The sequence below is a fragment of the Indicator indicator genome, chromosome 5 (genome assembly GCF_027791375.1).
Source record: "Indicator indicator isolate 239-I01 chromosome 5, UM_Iind_1.1, whole genome shotgun sequence".
NCBI lineage: Eukaryota > Metazoa > Chordata > Aves > Piciformes > Indicatoridae > Indicator > Indicator indicator.
Window position 1 is genome coordinate 5,812,913 of NC_072014.1, and position 17,393 is coordinate 5,830,305.

Genomic DNA, 17,393 nt, shown 5'->3' on the forward strand with positions numbered 1-17,393 from the left:
CTTTATTATTATGAGCATCAAGCACCTTGGCTCTCTTTATGGCTAGGCTCCCATAGAATAAGGTCCTCTCTAAAAAATTAAGTTCCAAAATACTATCTAGGGAACACATAGATAAGTCACACTGGTCCAGGATAAAAAAAAGCCTAGACTCTAAGTTTGGTCAAGCTTATATTTTTATTTCCAATGAACCTATTTCTCCTTTTAAAAGTGCTGAATTATTAATACTATACTAATAGAATCTAATGGAATCACACAGCTAGGCCACTGGTTATTCATCTAATTAATTAGAGAGTGATGTTATAGAGTTAAGCTTTAATCCTACGTGCTATACCAGCTGCAGTTGAGCTGGGAAAAAGGTTATTTGGTCATTATTGCCTCCAATTCCAGGTCCAGCAGCTTCACTGTATCATTGTATCACTGTAGAACCTGATCTAGTAGAGGATGTCCCTGCTTACTGCAGAGGCAGTTGGACTAGATGACTTTTGGAGCTCTCTTCCAACCCAAACCATTCTCTGATTCTACGGTTTTTGACCCATCCCAGCCAGATGATTAAGATGGTTCTGACTTGTGAGCTGCATGCTCATGCTTTTAATAGTGGATTTTTTTGTAACTCAAGTTATCTTTCAGAACCAGGCTAGGCAGTAATTGCAAGGGCAGTGACACTGACAGATTTCAGAGTGCAGAAAATACCCAAAAGGTGGGGCAACAACAAGCGGGGGAGGGGTGGTAATCTCACCAAAAGTTTCAGCTACAGCTAGAACAGCCCATGCAAACACAAATAGCTAGTGGCTGATGTTAAAGCAAGCAACATTTTATACTTTGCAGAGCTGTAAGTAAGGAACTTAGGTATACAGCACAATATATACAGAAATACGTAGAGGTAGTAACAGGACAACTATCACTACAAATTTTCTGAAGGCTAAGAAAGGTCTTCCCAACCCTGTATACATAAAGCTTTAGTCAGCCACAAATTCAGATGTTGTGTATTTTAAAGTGAACACGTTGTTAGTTGACATGTTTATGATAGGAAAAGCAGCCTGAGAAACCATTCAAGAAGTGAATCTATACTAAAATATCAAAAAGTAATATAGTGGGTCCACTGATTTGAATAAGGAATGATTAAATTACTAGGTGCAGATTTCCAATAACCCGCAGTCCCTACATCTAAAGGCTATATTAGCAAGTACATCTGCAAGGGAATTTAGCCTTCATTTCTAAAACAATGTTGCAAGATTTGTCAGCTTATAAAATCCTTACCACGACAGACTCATCAGGAGTGCATCCCCCATTAATGTAATATTTGGCATCCAGAGCTCTGATCCTACCATCATTCATGAAGCCAACCTAGGAGGATCAAAAATAACCTATTTAGTTTCTGGCATTCTCCAGTGCTTTGTATTTTGAAAAGGAATGTAACCCACACAATTAGGGTCATACTACACTACCAGTTTCTGGGCAGCATTCACTGAAACAACAGAAGAGCAAAAGGGAAAAAAAGTATGTTCCTAAGTTTCCCATCTGTACAGGTACAGCACCCAACAAGCAAGATCAGCCTTTTGGAAAAAGAAGAGCAGGGAAGCCCAGTGGCTTCCTGCATTGCCTGAGATAACTGGTAAGTGTATCACCTAGGAATGTTTGCTGTAGACAAAGTCAAATTCCACTCCAACTGTCAGAATAGCGTCTGGCAGATGGAGCGTGACATTTGCTTTTCTTAAAGAAGAAAGGTTATTTCACATCTATTTTCATCTATTGCCACTAACAGTTCTTGAGTTCTCCCAGTGAGCTATAGTACATTTTCAGCTTAAGAAATGCATTTTACAAAACTTCTCTTAATCTATGTAGTAGAGATGGAAAAGGTGGCAGAAAATTGTCCTCACAAATAGTTATGACTGATGACAATGCACAAACAGGGAAGAGATTCCTTTCTTCCATAGCGAGTTTTTCTTTATGGCACTGTGGCTGTGAAAAACTAGCTCGTGCTTTCTGTGAACCTAACCATTTGGATGGCTTGAAATAATCCTCTGCACAACAAGTTTGGGCCAATTTGGCTTCCTTTTCCCAGAAAAAGACAGGATGAGCTATAAAAGAAAAAGGATATGACTTTTGTGAAGCCTTTGACACAATCCCCTACAACATTCCTCTCTCTAAGCTGGAGAGTTATGGATTTGATACGTGGACTCTCCAGTGGATAAAAAATTGGCTGGACGATTGCATACAAAGGATAGTGGTCAACGCCTCAATGTCCAGATGGAGAAAGGTAACAAGTGGTGTCCCTCAAGAGTCTGTGCTGGGACCAGTGCAGTTCAGTATCTTCTTATATTGACAGTGAGACTGAGGGCATCCTCAGCAAGTTTGCAGATGATACCAAGTTGAGTGGGGCAGTTGATAAGACTGAAGGACAGGATGCCATCCAGAGGAACCTAGCCAGGCTGGAGAGGTGGGCTTAGGAGAATCTCATGAGGTTAAATAAAGCAAAGTGCAAGGTCCTGCATGTAGGTCGGGGCAATCTTCAATATCAGTACAGGCTGGGGGATGATGAAATTGAGAGCAGCCCTACAGAAAAGGACTTGGGGGTGCTAGTGGATGAGAAGATGGACCTGAGCCAACAGCATGCACTTTCAGCCCAAAAAGCTGGTGGCATCCTGGGGTGCATCAAAAGAAGTGTGGCCTGCAGGTCAAGAGAGGTGATTCTGTCACTCTGCTCTCATGAGACTTCCACTGCAGTACTGTATACAGCTATGGGAGCCCCAGCACAGAAAGCACATGGACCTGCTGGAGCAGGTCAAGAGTAGGGCCATGAAGATGATCAGAGGGCTGGGGTGAAAGAATTGGGGCTGTTCAGCCTGGAGAAGAGAAGGCTCCGGGGAGACCTTAGAGCTTCATTTCAATATCTGAAGGGGACCTACGGGTAGGCTGGGGAGGGACTGTTTAGAAGGGCTTATAGTGGTAGGCTGAGGGGCAACAGTTTGAATCTGGGGCAGGGCAGATTCAGGCTGGCCATAAGGAAGAAGTTCTTTACAGTGAGAGTGGTGAGATACTGGAATAGGCTACCCAGGGATACAGTTGAGGCCCTGTCCCTGGAGATACTGAAGAGCAGACTCGATGTGGCCCTGGGCATCCTAATCTAGTTGCAGGTGTCCCTGCTGACTGCATGAGGAGTTAGACAAGACAACCTTTGAGGGTCCCTTCCAACCCGAATCTGTGAAGGGACCAGTGAAAAATGCCAAGCAAACCCCTGCAGAGACAGAGACAGAAGCAGAGAACAACTTCACAGCAACTTTGCGTCTTTGTTTTCTGGCTGGTAGTTTTGTGTTAAACTTGAACTGATTATACTAATTTTCATGAAGAGAACAAATATTAACTAACAACACTGAAATACTTTTCCACAGAATATGGACAGGTATTTTTTCACTGAATTATTGTGGCACTCACTTTGTATTTACCAATAAAAGGATGTCGGCCACCAGTGATTAACATATCATCCCCACGGCTCAGAACAAGACGGACTGCTCTGCTGGTTCTAAAGCAACAAAAGAAAAGTCAGATTTCAGTCAAAAGAAAAGTTATTAGCATGGTGGCTATTTATTGTGTATCCAGATCTAGCCGTGCATATAAATATGCACTTATATATTTAAGACTAATAAAGTCAAGTTTAATCTGCTTAAAGCTATGTCCAGAGGTTTTTTTTTTTCTTTTGGCATTTACAATCATGTCAGAATTTTCATTCCATCTCTTGAAAGCCAATGAGATTGTTCATTGTAAACTTATTCTTAACATGAAATAACAGTTTCTTCAGAAGGAACTGTGTTAAGTGAGCACACAGCAGCTGGCATTCAACCCTAAGCAAAAAATAGTCACCCTCTTAGCTTGTCAGAATTGTACTGAAACAGGGTGCATTGGAATAAAACTGAAACAGAAGTAATAATTAAAATATGAAAATTAGTCTACAAATGCATGCACCCTTTAAAAAGGGCTATTTTTTAATCAATGGATATAAGATGTAAAATAAAGTTCCAACAGTAAAAAAAAAAAAAAAAAAAAGGACTCTTGAAACTATATAAAAAGATTTGGTTTAGCATGGCCTGGTTAACCCAAAACACAGATAACACAGCCAGGATTTCATTAATTAAAACCAGGAGCAGTTTGTACAACAGTGATAGTAGTACCAAGAGAAATGCACTAAGCTAACCACTCAGATTACAAGGCCATTTTGGCTAATACAGGATGGTGCCTGACTCTGCAGTCATCTTTACAAAAGAGGTTATTATCCCCTGACAGCTAATTGCCAATATTGTCCTGCCAAATTTGGAAAGAGATGGATGGAGCTTTTTATGTTAAGGTTCCTAATCTAATTCAAGTAGTATTAACAAAAACATGGTATCAGATTTAAGCTCATTTTGTCCGAAAGATGTTGGGGACTGAACTAGGACTACTTATTCTTAAGCATTCCACTCATGAGCGCTTCCTTCCACACTCTGCTGTGCCAGTGAAGTTCTCATTTGGATGGTCAGTGTCATGTTTTGAACGTGCATACAAAACCCTAGGAGCCAGGGACTGGTCCTTTTGAAATGCTGAATCATTTCAGTATTTCTAGCTCATGGTCCAACAGCAGTTTCCTCAAGTGCCATTAGTTTAGCTGAGGCTACAACTGGTTACCATAAGTAAGCAGTCTAACAAAACAAAGGAATGCACTGAATGGTCTTACAAAATGTGAAGTAAGGACTTTAAGACTTTTTGGCTAGCAAGTTTGGGAAAGGAGAAAGCTTTTTAGCCAAAATGCACAACCTGTTGACCCCATTTTTCTCTTCACATCCCAATACACACATACAGCACTTACTTGTTTGCTGCCACTGCAGCAAGTGATGCCAGTAAGCCAGCTTTCAGGAGTTTCCCACCAAAAGCTCCGCCAACTCGTTTAACATGGCACATGATCCTGTTGGCTGGAACACCTAAACTGGCAGCTACCATCTCCTGTAAAAACAGTTCTCATCTTTATGCCAACTCAAACAAAGCCTAAAAGTTAGGTTCTGAAATAAATAACTTCTCTTAAAAAAAAAAAAAGGAAACAAAAAAGGTTCCGTGGATATTTCTTTTTAGTCTAGGTTAAAGAGCAAGAAAAAAAAAAAAAAATCTATCAAACAACACTCAGCAGTGGTCACATTTAAAAATCTCTACCATGGTGACTGTGAAAGAGTCATTGACAGAAGCAAGAAACAATATCCTTAGATTTCATCACCAAAAGAATAAGAAGCTTCAAGTACAAGAAAAATGGATTAGAATACAGTTATTATTTTTATTATTAAGATAATGAATTTTATTTTCAACTTTAAATAAAACCATTTGTGTTTTAACATCCTATGGTCTTTCTAGTGTCAGCAATGTTTTTGCTTCAAATTATTTTCTCAAACACCAAGTTCTTCATTTCTATTGGCACCTTCATCTTGACATCCACCCCTCAGATATTTACAGACATTGATCAGATCCCCTCTCAACCTTCTCTTCTCAAGACTAAACAGCCCCAGCTCTCTCAGTCTTTCTTCAGAGGAGAGATGTACAAATTCCCAAATCATCCTCATAGCTATCTGTTGGACTCTCTCCAGTAGATCCCTGTCTCTCTTGAGTTGAGGAGTCCAAAATAATGGAAGAGATAAAAGGAACTGAACTGAGCACTGAACACAAAACACCAGTGTTGAGACAAATACTGCCAGTTTCTTGCACTACAGCTATTGCTATACAAACCATGCCAGCTTTGCTTTACCATTTGCAATCATAATAATTATCAGAGGGCTGGAATACCTCTCCTACAAGGAAAGGCTGAGAGAGGTTGAGTGTGCAGCCTGGAGAAGTCTCTGGGAGGGAGACCTTATTGTGATCTTTGAATACACAGAGGAGGCTTATAAAAAACAGAGAAAGACTTTTTAGTAAGGACAAGGGGAAATGGTTTTAAAGTAAAAGAGGGTAGGTTTAGATTGGATTACATTTGATATAAGAAAGGAAATGTCTTTAATTAAGGGTGGTGAGACACTGGAACAGGTTGCTCAGAAAAGTTGTGGGACAAGGCTTCGAGAAACAACCTAGTGAAAGATAACCTTGTCCATGGCAAACAATTGAATTAGATTATATTTAAAGGTTCCTTCAAGGCCAAACAAATTCTATGATAATGATTTTAGCATGGAGCAGCAGCATCCTCATCTACAGCTAACAAGGTAGATCAAACCCTCAGCAGATTGACTCTGCAGGGTGCTAATTGCTCCTCACCTCAGTGAAAAGCTAACCAGGATGGAAGAGCCTCAGCACCCCACAGGGAGTTTTTCATGCCTACAAGTAGGGCATGAGGTACTTTGTTCAACGGGAAATAAGAGACTTTTACTTCCTCTTTATCTTCAGGGTGTCACGGTTAGTGTTGATCAGGATACAGCTCTGTTACAAAGCAGCTATGCAACTTCATGGTTCCTACTGCTTCTAAACTGTTAAGATGGACTTGTAAACAAAACTTTAAAAGCTCTTTTGTCACAGGTTCAACCTCTTCCTCTGTGGATGCTCTGTATTACCTGGATAATTGCTGGATGCTGTGTTGACACATACAAATCCATTTCTTTATCCTCACCCTTTGGAACTGCAAGCACACTCTGAGTCTCCATGTAAAAGTGCTCCTGTCCCCCAATGTGAATCTCCCCTAATCCAAAGAGGAAAACACAAGTGTTACACAGGCAAAAGGACAGAAAAAAATGAATCAGGAAAGAAGTAACTGTCCATCATCATGCAAATTATGGTAATCAGGGCCAAATCTTACAATGCTCCTTTTATGAAGGAGCAACATCAAACACGAAGGACATGGAACTGCTGGAGCAAGTCCAAAGGAGTGCCACAAAGATGATCAGAGGGCTGGAGAACCTCCCCTATGGGGACAGGATGCAAGAGTTGGGGCTTTTAATCCTGGAAAAGAGAAGGCTCTGGGGAGACATTACAGCAGCCTTCCAGTACTTGAAGGGGGCTACAAGAAAAGCTGCGAAGGAACTATCACTACAAGGGCTTGTAGTGATAGGATAAAAGGGAATGGATTGAAGCTTGAGGAGGGCAGATTTAGACTGGAGATTAGGAAGAAATTCTTTAAAGCAAGGGTGATGAGACACTGGAACAGGTTTCCCAGGTGGTTGTGGATTCCCCCCTCCCTGGAGGTGTTCAAGGCCAAGTTAGATGAGGCCTTAAAGCAACCTGTTCTAGGGGAAGATATCCCTGCCCATGGCAGGACAATTGGAACTAGATGGTCTTTAAGGATCCTTCTAACCCAAACCATTCTATGAATGTATGAACATCTAAGATAAAAGCACAGATTAAACTCCTTGCAGAATTAAATTGGTCTTGTTTCAGTGACATCAACAGAACTTGATTAACAGCAGAACAATATTGCCTACAAGTAGTAACCATATTAAATAAAATATAGACAAACAAAACATGGATATATTGGCCCAGGTCAAAGACAAGACCACTGACTGGGTCACAGGGCTGGACCACAGGGTGTATCAGAAGAGGCTGAGAGAACTGAATTTATTAATCCATATGAAGAGAAAGGTTAAGAGGAGATCTTACCACTTTCTAGAACTACCTAATGGAAGGGTTTAGAGAAGAGTGAGCATAGATGCACAGTGGAAAGATAGGAGACAATGAACACAAGAAATTCCAACTCAGTGCAACAAAAAAAGAAATCACTGTGAAAATAGTCCAGTATTGGAAGATGTACCCACAGAGGTTGTGGAATCTCCATCTTTGGAGGTAATCAAAATCTGACTGGACATGGTTCTAACTATACCTGCTTTAAGCAGGAAGTTGGACTAGATGACCCCATTCCAACCTGATTCTGTTTCAAGCATAGATGATACAGAAATCTTGAATATAGTAGCCAGACCACTAGGTTTAATCCCACTTTCTTCCAGGTAACTGAGAGCTTTCTCAGGCCTAATGGCTATACAGAAAAAAAGATAGAACTAAGACTTGAGGAACAGACAAACCCAAATAAGGACAACAACCAAATGTATTCTGCAGTTTACCTTCAATTATATTATCAACAGCTTCAAATGCCTCATCAACATTTCCATGCTCTAATTTTCTTTTTGGCTCAAAGAACGAGTTGTGCTTTATAGCGTCCTGCAGTGGAGAAAAAAAAGGGTTTTTTTAAATGTATTTTAAAGGTTCTCAGCTTTTTCTGACATTTTACTGTCAGAAGAAACATCATTCTCTTCAGAGATTAGAATCATCAGCTACCAAAGTCAGTGAAAAAATGCATTTAATCAATTTACTGTCATTGTTGATCAGTTTGTGTATTCAGTTCTAGCAATTCTTTCCTGATATATGTGAAATGCTTTCAGTTCATTCAACCTGCTCCTCCCTCTCCTACACCTAGCAAGTGACCAAGAAAGCACAGAATAAGAATGCAACCCCATCATCCAAAGAGTGATGCCATTTACAGAGGAAGAAATCACAAGGACTAAATAAAAGTAGAATCTGTTTATAAGTATGACTTGCTTTATTTCCAGCATGACTTCATTGCTACTTAATGAGGTACTAAGTAAAAAATTTGCCAGTCTTTAAAAAGAGATTATTTCCATTTTTCTACCAGAAATACTGTTCTGTTACACTCCACATGTGTTACATAAACAAACTGTGAAGTGACTACCAGAACCAATGCTGATTCCCTGCAAATGTGTCCTTAGTTCCTTACTTCCACTCATCTTATTAACCCAGCATAAATCCATTTTCCCTCTGACTCCCACATCACATTTCTAAAATGTCCTATATCCATCTTTCTCCTCAAGTTGTTCCAACACCTCCTACATCTCCAGCCTAACTTTGTTGGCTTGACAGCCTGACAAGAGGTAGAAAATGCTCCAGATAGTCAGGAGCTGACTCTTCAGTCAATATACATACATTGATTAAAAGAATTACTAACAACTAGCATACTCATCATACTTTCTTGACTAAGAACATTACAAGAGTTCTTCTCTTCTACTCATGTTTATTATTATGAAATTTGTGGGACTTTAAAACCTTAGAGACTGCTGCCTATCTATCACAAGAGATCAAAGTTACTTAAAAGGCTGAAAAGCTATTTATATGGGGACTGACAGACTGGTTAATTGGATGTTTATATTCACCTTGTCTCCTTAGAAAGTCATGTTTAAAAAGCAAGAACATGAACTGCTTCTTCTATTAATTACATAGATAAAACAATAAAAACACAAAAGAAATTATTAGTACCTCAATTGTTAAGATCACTGGTTCCAGCCCCTCATACTCTATCTTCACTTTTGCAGCTGCTTGTTTGGCATGAACATCTGAATCTGCAGCCACAGCACAGACAATCTGACCCACACAAATCACCTGTAAAATACACACTGATAAATAGAACAGCAGATGCAAATTATTCCCACATGTGCCACTGCTTTTCCTCTTCCCTGTAACCACTATTCCTCTCTCCTTCTATGAGTTTGGGCTTCAGATCTTTGTATTTTTCAGATCATCCATGGAGGTAACAGAGTATCAGGGGTTGGTAGTGGGAGCAGTGCTGTTTACCATCTTTATCAGCTATATGGACATCAGGATTGAGGCACACTCAGCAAGTTTGTGGATGACGCCAAGCTGTGTGGTATGGCTGATGGCCAACAAACTGGAGGGAAGGGATGGCATCCAGAGGGACTTGGACAGGCTTGAGTTCTTGAAGTTCAACAAGGTCAAGTGCAAGGTCCTGCTCCTGGGTTGGGGCAATCCCTAGCACAAATATAGGCTAGACAAGGAGTGGCTTGAGAGCAGGCTCGAGAAGAAGGACTTGGGGGTGTCAGTTGATGAAAAATTCAACATAGCCAGAAACGTGTACTTGCAGCCCAGAAAGCCACCAAGTCCTGGGCTGCATCAAAAGCAGTGTGACCAGCAACAAGAGGGAGGTGACTCTGCCTCTCTTCTCTGCTCTCATGAGATCCCAGCAGGAGCACTGCATCCAGTTCTGGTGTCCCCAGAATAAGAGGGCCATGGTGCTGCTGGAATGGGTCCAGAGAAGGGCCACAAAGATGATCAGAGGGCTGGAGCATCTCTCCTATGGGGAGAGGCTGCAAGAGTTAGGGCTATGGAGAACAGACATCTTAGAGCAGCCTTCCAGTACCTGAAAGGGGCTTATGAGAAAGCTGGGAAGGGACTTTTTACAAGGGCTTGTTGTGATAAGAGGGAAATGATTGAAGCTTGAGGAAGGCAGACTTAGACTGGAGATAAGGAAGAAATTCTTTACAGTAAGGGTGATGAGACACTGGAACAGGTTGCCCAGGGACGTGTTCAAGGCCAGACTGGATGAGGCCCATGGCAGGGGGGTTGGAACTAGATGATATTTAAGGCCCCTTTCAACCTAAAGCATCCTATGAATCTGGTAAATCAAGGAAAATATTAAAAAATGGTTAAGTGATTTGGGAACCTATTCAAAATTGTGTTCAAAAAGAGGAATATTCAAAACCAGATGTGTGATTTGGAAGCCTAAATATCAATTAAATATACTCTTCCAACTCAGCTTTTTGAGGCTTAATCTGGATTCTTCTGATTAATACATATATTTCTATAGGCAGAATATAATGAACATCTACTATTTTGAAGATGAAAAGGGACTGGGGAAAAACTGTAAGAATTTACCTTGTTATGTGCCTAAAGCAACATAAACACAATACAGAATTCTACACAAGAGTCAGCAAGTAAAATGCCATTATAAAAATCCAGAGGAAAACAGTAAGGTGACAAAAATTGGGTTAAAAAAAGATTATACTTATACCTTGTTTCTTGCAAATACAATCTCTGGATCACTGGAGTAGTAAAACTCATTTGTAGCCGGTACATCCTGGGCTGTTATGATGTCAAACACACCCGGTCCTTTTAGAGCCTCTGAGGTATCTATAGATCTGGGAGATGGGAAAAAAAGAAGTATCACAGAATCACAGAATGTTAGGGATTGGAAGGGACCTTGAAAGACCATCTAGTCCAACCCCCCTGCCAGAGCATGATCACATAGAGCGATCACACAGGAACACATCCAGGTGGGTTTAGAATATCTCCAGAGGAGACTCCACAACCTCTCTGGACAGCCTGTTCCAGAGCTCTGCTACCTTCACAGAGAAAAAGGTTTTCCTTATATTTTTGTGGAATCTCCTATGTTCCAGCTTGCACCCATTGCCTCTTGTCCTATCATTGGACATCACTGAGCAGAGCCTGGCTCCATCCTCCTGACATTCACCCTTCACATCTTGATAAATATGAATGAGGTCAACCCTCAGTCTCCTCCAAGCTAAGACGACCCAGCTCCCCCAGCCTTTCCTCATAAGAAAGTATAACTGATTACTTTTACAAAGCCTTGCACATAGTGAGGGGACACAACATGGAGACATGTTTCTTGTATTGCCAAGATTTGCTCAGGTTCAGAAGTGTCTTTTCTTTCTGCCTCTGGCATGCAAGTTAAGTGTTAGTCAAGGTACTCCTAACCTGCTTTATTCCTAGGAAACAGGACCCCACCCTGCAGTATTGCATCCAGTTCTGGGGCTCCCAACAGAAGGAGGACATCAAACTGTTGGAATGGGTCCAGAGAAGGGCCATGAAGATGATCAGGGGGCTGGAGAACCTCCCCAATGAGGACAGGCTGAGAAAGTTGGATCTGTTCAGCCTGGAGAAGAGAAGGCTCTGGGGAGACATTATAGCAGCCTTCTAGTACTGGAAGAAGGCTACAAGTAAAAGCTGGGGAGGGACTTTCTACAAGAGCTTGCAGTGACAGGATATAGGGCAATGGACTGAAGCTAGAGGAGGGCAAATTTAGACTGGAGATTAGGAAGAAATTCTTTATTGTGAGGGTAGTGAGGCACTGGAAGAGGTTGCCCAGGGAGGTGGTGGATGCCCCCTCCCTGGAGCTGTTCAAGGCCAGGCTGGACAAGGCCTTGAGCAACCTGATCTAGCGGAAGGTGTCCCTGCCCATGGCAGGGATATTGGAACTACATGGTCTTTAAGGTCCTTTCCAAACCATTCTATGATTAGTTTGCTCTAAAAATCTCAGACAACAATTCACAGTAACAGTTTCTTCAGATACATTTAAACACTTACACAATCTTTGCATGAGCTCTGGAACTAGTGACGACACCCAGGAAGAGCTCCCCATCCACAGAAGGAAGGTCATCAATGTAGACTGCTTCACCAGTGGCATGCTTAATTCCAGATTGGTGCATAATGGGCCGTCCAATGGGATCCTGGGGAGACTGACTTGCATCTGTGTCCTGTACAGTCAAAAATACACAACAGCCACCCTCAAACAGAATAGTCATGTTATTCTCATAGTAATCATAAAATCAGATGAAGATTCCTATGAAGTTCATATGAAAGACTTCTGGTTGAATATTGAAAACAGATGTGGATGCAGGACCTGACTGCTGCTCTTAGGCATTTCTTCAATTTTTTGTCATAAGGAGCCTTCCGAGAGCACTGCACAGGTTTGTTTGCTTGGATTTTTTTCCCTTGTTTACATCAAAGTGATACAAACACAACTTCTTTTTCAGGACACTTTCTCCCTTACTAATTTGTCTCAAGAAGCTTTGATAATTATTCTCACAAGATTCTGCTGTGTATTTTACCACGGTCTGGTGTTATATTTTGAGCTACTTGCAGTGATTCCTTCTCTGAAAGACTGCAACAGATCAATGTAAATCAGTGAGAAAATGTTGTTTAAATATTTCCTTCCAAATTTTATTTCCTTGCATCTGTGTATGAATTCAGTCCTTACTAACCTCATTTCCCTGAAAGTTAATTCAGTGTTGCCAGTTATTCTGCCATACCAATTAATTGTTGCCAGCTTCCAGAAAGCTTCTCCAGTTTCTGGGTCAGTGTTCACACAGTGTTTTCCTTTTCTACATTTAGAAGTAGTTAACTGCTCCCAACTCAAAACCTTTTTTTCTTATATAGCTTCCAGCATACAAGTGTTCTGGTTGCACATTTCTACCTCCTGCACTTTCTGGCACACTGTCTGCTATCACCCCCAGGCCAAAAAAAGACATTTCACTAAACTGCCTAAGGTTCCTCATATGGCTGTCTCAGCCAAACCATCTCAACTTTTCCACTAACAGAACAACCAAGTATTTTTCTTTCAACATATGCTTCCTTTTTCCCCACCTTAATTTTAAAAGCTCCAAAATGTTCAGATTAAGAACTGTAGACAAAGGATAGGGAAATTTAAAAGTTAGACAGGAATTTAAAGTAAAAAGTCATATTTTCTAGGTTTCTTACTATCTTCTCTTGTTCAGTGCCAATTGATATGAATACCAAAATGTTTCCTTTTCTATTGTTTAGGCACTGAGAGCTGGGGAATAAACTTCTGAAAGTCACAAAGAAATAGTTCCTTGGATCCTGGCCACTTCTATATGTAGTGTCTTCTTTTTCTTTTTTCCTTCTTCACATTAACTCTTGAAATACTTAAATAACTTTAAACGAATTTTAACAATTTATAGCTAAAATGTCCTAAAGAATATCTGAAAAATTAAAAATATGTTTACCTAGATTTAATTTTAATTTTCCTTATGTTTTCAGGAAGTTGAGATTTTTTTTTTCCCCCCTGCGTATTAAGGGTATCAAAACAAATATCCTTGCAGGACTCCCCACCATGATCTAGCCACAGGGTGAGCTCAGAAAATCCAAAAGGAATTCTTTGCTGCCCTCTGCTGCTGACTTCTCCTTGAAATCTCTTGTTAATTTGATCAGATAGCCATCACAAACTCCATCTTAATTCCTCAATCTACAGTAAGAGTCACCTCAGATCTTGGAAAAAGCATGTTTTGAGACAAGAATATCAGAGACTTGAGCTTTTCAATCTTTTTATTTTCTTCCCAGTTGTTAGGGTTTTTTTGGTTTTTTTCCAGATGGGTTGCACACTGCAAGTTTCAGCAGTCTGACAATGGAGATTGTTCAGTGTATCTATCTTCTGAGAACTGTTTAGAAGTGAGTATTCCTGAGTAAGTTCATTTTTGCAGACAAAGTTTTTCTAATTCAGAAACAGTTAAAAATCAAGCACTGAGAGCCTTCAACCCTTTAAAAAACCTGTACCTAAGCTTCACAGCAAGGGTCATGCCTGAATTGTGAATTTTTACGAAGTATTACAAAGCACAGAACAATCTTAAAATAAAATCACTTGCCTGGTATAGTTGGATACTCTGGGGCATTTTGGTTGTGAAGTCTCGTAAGACACTTATATATTCCATAGGTATGCCAGGGTAGAGGCAAGGATCCTGAAAAGGAAGTGAATTACTACTAAAACTCCTATTTCAAAGGTTCCAATTGAAAAAGATAACAAAAAAAAAAAAATCACCAAATGCAAACTCTTTATACAGGAAATTACTTCAAGATGCTCACAAACTAGAAAACTTCCAAAATAAGAATTTTTAAACAATGTAGAGTGCTGAGATTTCAATAAATAGCATTTTAAAAGATACTGAATTCAACAAATATGCTTGCTAAAGTAAGCAACATAAAGCAAAGATAGTCAGAAGAGCTTTGTCCTCAGGTCTGATGAAAGCTGGCACAGAATCACTCCTGGTAATAGTAGATTACCTTGTAATGGTAATTCAAAGAAAAGAGCTCAAGAAGAGCAGAAGAAAAAGGCAAAAATAGTATTTTTCCTCATAAGAACAGATTTAAGACAAAACTAAGTAAATTGTGCCTAGAATGCATTGGAAATTGAAACTTTAGCGTCCTCAATAACTACTCATACAAGAAGGAGCATTGGTTTAGAACCTACAGTTGGTTTCCAAAGCCTTTTTTTCCATTCTATCTACTTACATTTTGAATTACAGATAGATGGAATAAGACCTCAGGTCTGTTTCCCTTGGGCCTGGGAGCTGACATATTGTTGCATTAACATCCCTCAACGTTTTTTAAAGCCTAGTGTCCATATTAGAGGTATCCGAGCACCTAAAAGTTAGATGGTCATCTCTCCATCTATCTTTTGCTTACATCCTTCCACAGATCTGAGCCTCAAAGACCATGCTTAGCACACTGTACAAATTCCAAGCATCAACAGACAGACAAATACCCTTGCACAGAAGCAGACATAGAGAACTGATTTACCATGGTCTTTAATGACTGCGATACTTCCAGGAAAAATCTGTAGAAGAAACTGACTATCAAAGTTTTCTTATAGTCTACTTTGTCACCACTGGCTAAGCCTAGAAGAGCAATTTCTTTCAGAAGTAGTCTGCAAGCTTCATCCAAAATTTGTTCATTCCAGTGTCTGTCAGGAAGAATAATAGATACAATCAGACCAAGGCTCAAAAAAACCCAACCAATCAACCAAACAACAACAACAAAAAACCAAAACCAAATTCCAGCAATACAATTGTACCATGGACCACAGGTGCAAGCTAAAATACTGATTCCAACAATGGCCTACAATTTTGAAAACAGTGTAGGGTCAATGCTGCTCACAGAAGTGAGATCTTTAAGACTAAGGAATTGAGTGCTATACCAGTCTTTTTTAAAATCAATGAATACATAAAAACTATTACAGCTTTAAAGATTATTTAACAGTCTTCAGTATTATCCCTATTCTGTAGCTTCTGTCCTATATTTAAAGAAAAGTGGGTAACAATATTGATGCAAAGTCTAGATGATTTGAAGAGATTGGGTTAGTGCTGGTTTGTTGTTACATTTTCTGAAAAGGCTTTCTCCTTCAGTTCTCTCAATGCAGCGTAGCTACACAACCCCAGATATCAAAATATAAATCTGCTAGGATAAATTTAATAATGCAAGGCAGTGAAAAATAATAAGCAGTTCAACTAGTGAAACAGGTGCACATAAACGGTAAAATAGCCCAGTGGGACTCCATTTAGATAAGCGGATTTATACTGCTGGAATTAGTTGTAATTTTTTCCCCCAAAACATGGAAAGATGCTGCAAAGTGGGAGGGATTGTCAGGGATTCACTTCAGAGATGACTAGGATCCTCTAGATGAAGATATATGGCAAACATTAAGGCTTGACTTGTGCTCCAGTGTTTATTGGGCACATCTGATGTTCTTAAACTTTGTATCTATTAGAGCCAAGCTGAATGACTGAGGAACACTGATCCCAGGGAATTACCCAACTTAGAGGATACAGCATCATTTAGCAATGCTTGGGATCAGGTGCACAATTTATCATGTGCATCTCACTCACCTATCTCACAGTTCATGTCTCCTATCTCTACATACTTCACACTAGAGCTGCACCAATACTGGTGCACACTCCACAACATTACCGTTCTGGAAAGTCATCATTAAGGCTTGACTCAGTCATTCACTTGAAGACACATAGCATCAGCCAGGCAAGTGAAAATTTTCTGTACCTTCATACCCCAAGGAAGTACATTCAAGCTCTCAAAGTCCCTTCAGTCAGAGATACAGAGAAGGCAGAGACATCGTACCTTCCAATAAGCATCCTACAAGTTTGTTTTGCACAGACGGTGGTTGAGACAGCACCTCCAAAGAAAATGCTTAACTCCTTTATTATGTCTGTATCTTCTTCAAAAAGGACTCTCATCCCAGCATTGGTTATTGAGAGAGCATTTTCCCGTCTTGGTGCTTGTCGAAATGCAGAGACATACTCCCCCTGAGCAAGACCAGACAGAAGTGGGTAACCTGCAGACATGTTAAGTACCTGAAAGTAGAACTTGCACTATTGTGAAGCAAGAAAATGAAAAACAAAGAGCACAGATTCAGCTTCCTGAGCATTCAAGACCACATGCTTGCTACTCTTGACCTTTCAGTAAATCTACCATCTTTGATTTTCTAGCAGCCCATACTCAGTCCTCCACCGCTACACAATTGAGATGAATCAGATGTTTTCATGGCTGATAGTTGGAAGGCAGGGATCTTATGGAGTTGAGTTGCATTTATAAAAAGACCAAATGCTTAGACACTTCAAAGTGTTGCCAAACTTCAGTACTCAGATAACATGACCCCAAAATTTTCTTTTAAGATCTCATATCCACTCATGCAAACACAATATCAGTTAAAGGCAAAGTGGAAACACTATGCACATGTCCAATCTTATCATTTTAAGAAAAATCCTCAAGAGATGACAAACCTTTACCTTCTTGATGCCAACCACATCACAGGTTGCAACCTGCTTTGGGTGAGGCCTTGTGGCAGCTTGTCCAGGACTACTTTCTGTAGGTGGTCTGGACAATTGCTATTGCCTTTGCCATTTTAGGATAAACTTTTGCCTGAGTATCACTCTTTATACATCACCAGATACCTGCTGAGTTGTGGGGTTTTGGCAGAAACTGGGAGATAATATGTCACTGACAGGATCGAATGTAAGGAATTCAGAAAGTGAGCAGCAGTCATGTTGCTTTAAACA

The 17,393-nt window shown here is 40.2% G+C and overlaps 1 protein-coding gene across 1 annotated transcript in view; it reads right to left on the reverse strand.

The window, feature by feature from the left end:
- Window positions 1-17,393, reverse strand: part of AOX1 (aldehyde oxidase 1) — a 42,607-nt gene that overhangs the window by 12,292 nt on the left and 12,922 nt on the right. The window contains exons 14-24 of the mRNA XM_054380744.1: window positions 16,456-16,640; window positions 15,124-15,286; window positions 14,193-14,285; window positions 12,118-12,287; window positions 10,805-10,931; window positions 9,256-9,378; window positions 8,049-8,145; window positions 6,552-6,676; window positions 4,838-4,971; window positions 3,433-3,520; window positions 1,258-1,344 (exon numbers count right to left, since the gene is read on the reverse strand). Coding sequence (XP_054236719.1) covers window positions 1,258-1,344; window positions 3,433-3,520; window positions 4,838-4,971; window positions 6,552-6,676; window positions 8,049-8,145; window positions 9,256-9,378; window positions 10,805-10,931; window positions 12,118-12,287; window positions 14,193-14,285; window positions 15,124-15,286; window positions 16,456-16,640 — 1,392 coding nt within the window. The remainder of the gene's footprint in view (window positions 1-1,257; window positions 1,345-3,432; window positions 3,521-4,837; window positions 4,972-6,551; window positions 6,677-8,048; window positions 8,146-9,255; window positions 9,379-10,804; window positions 10,932-12,117; window positions 12,288-14,192; window positions 14,286-15,123; window positions 15,287-16,455; window positions 16,641-17,393) is intronic.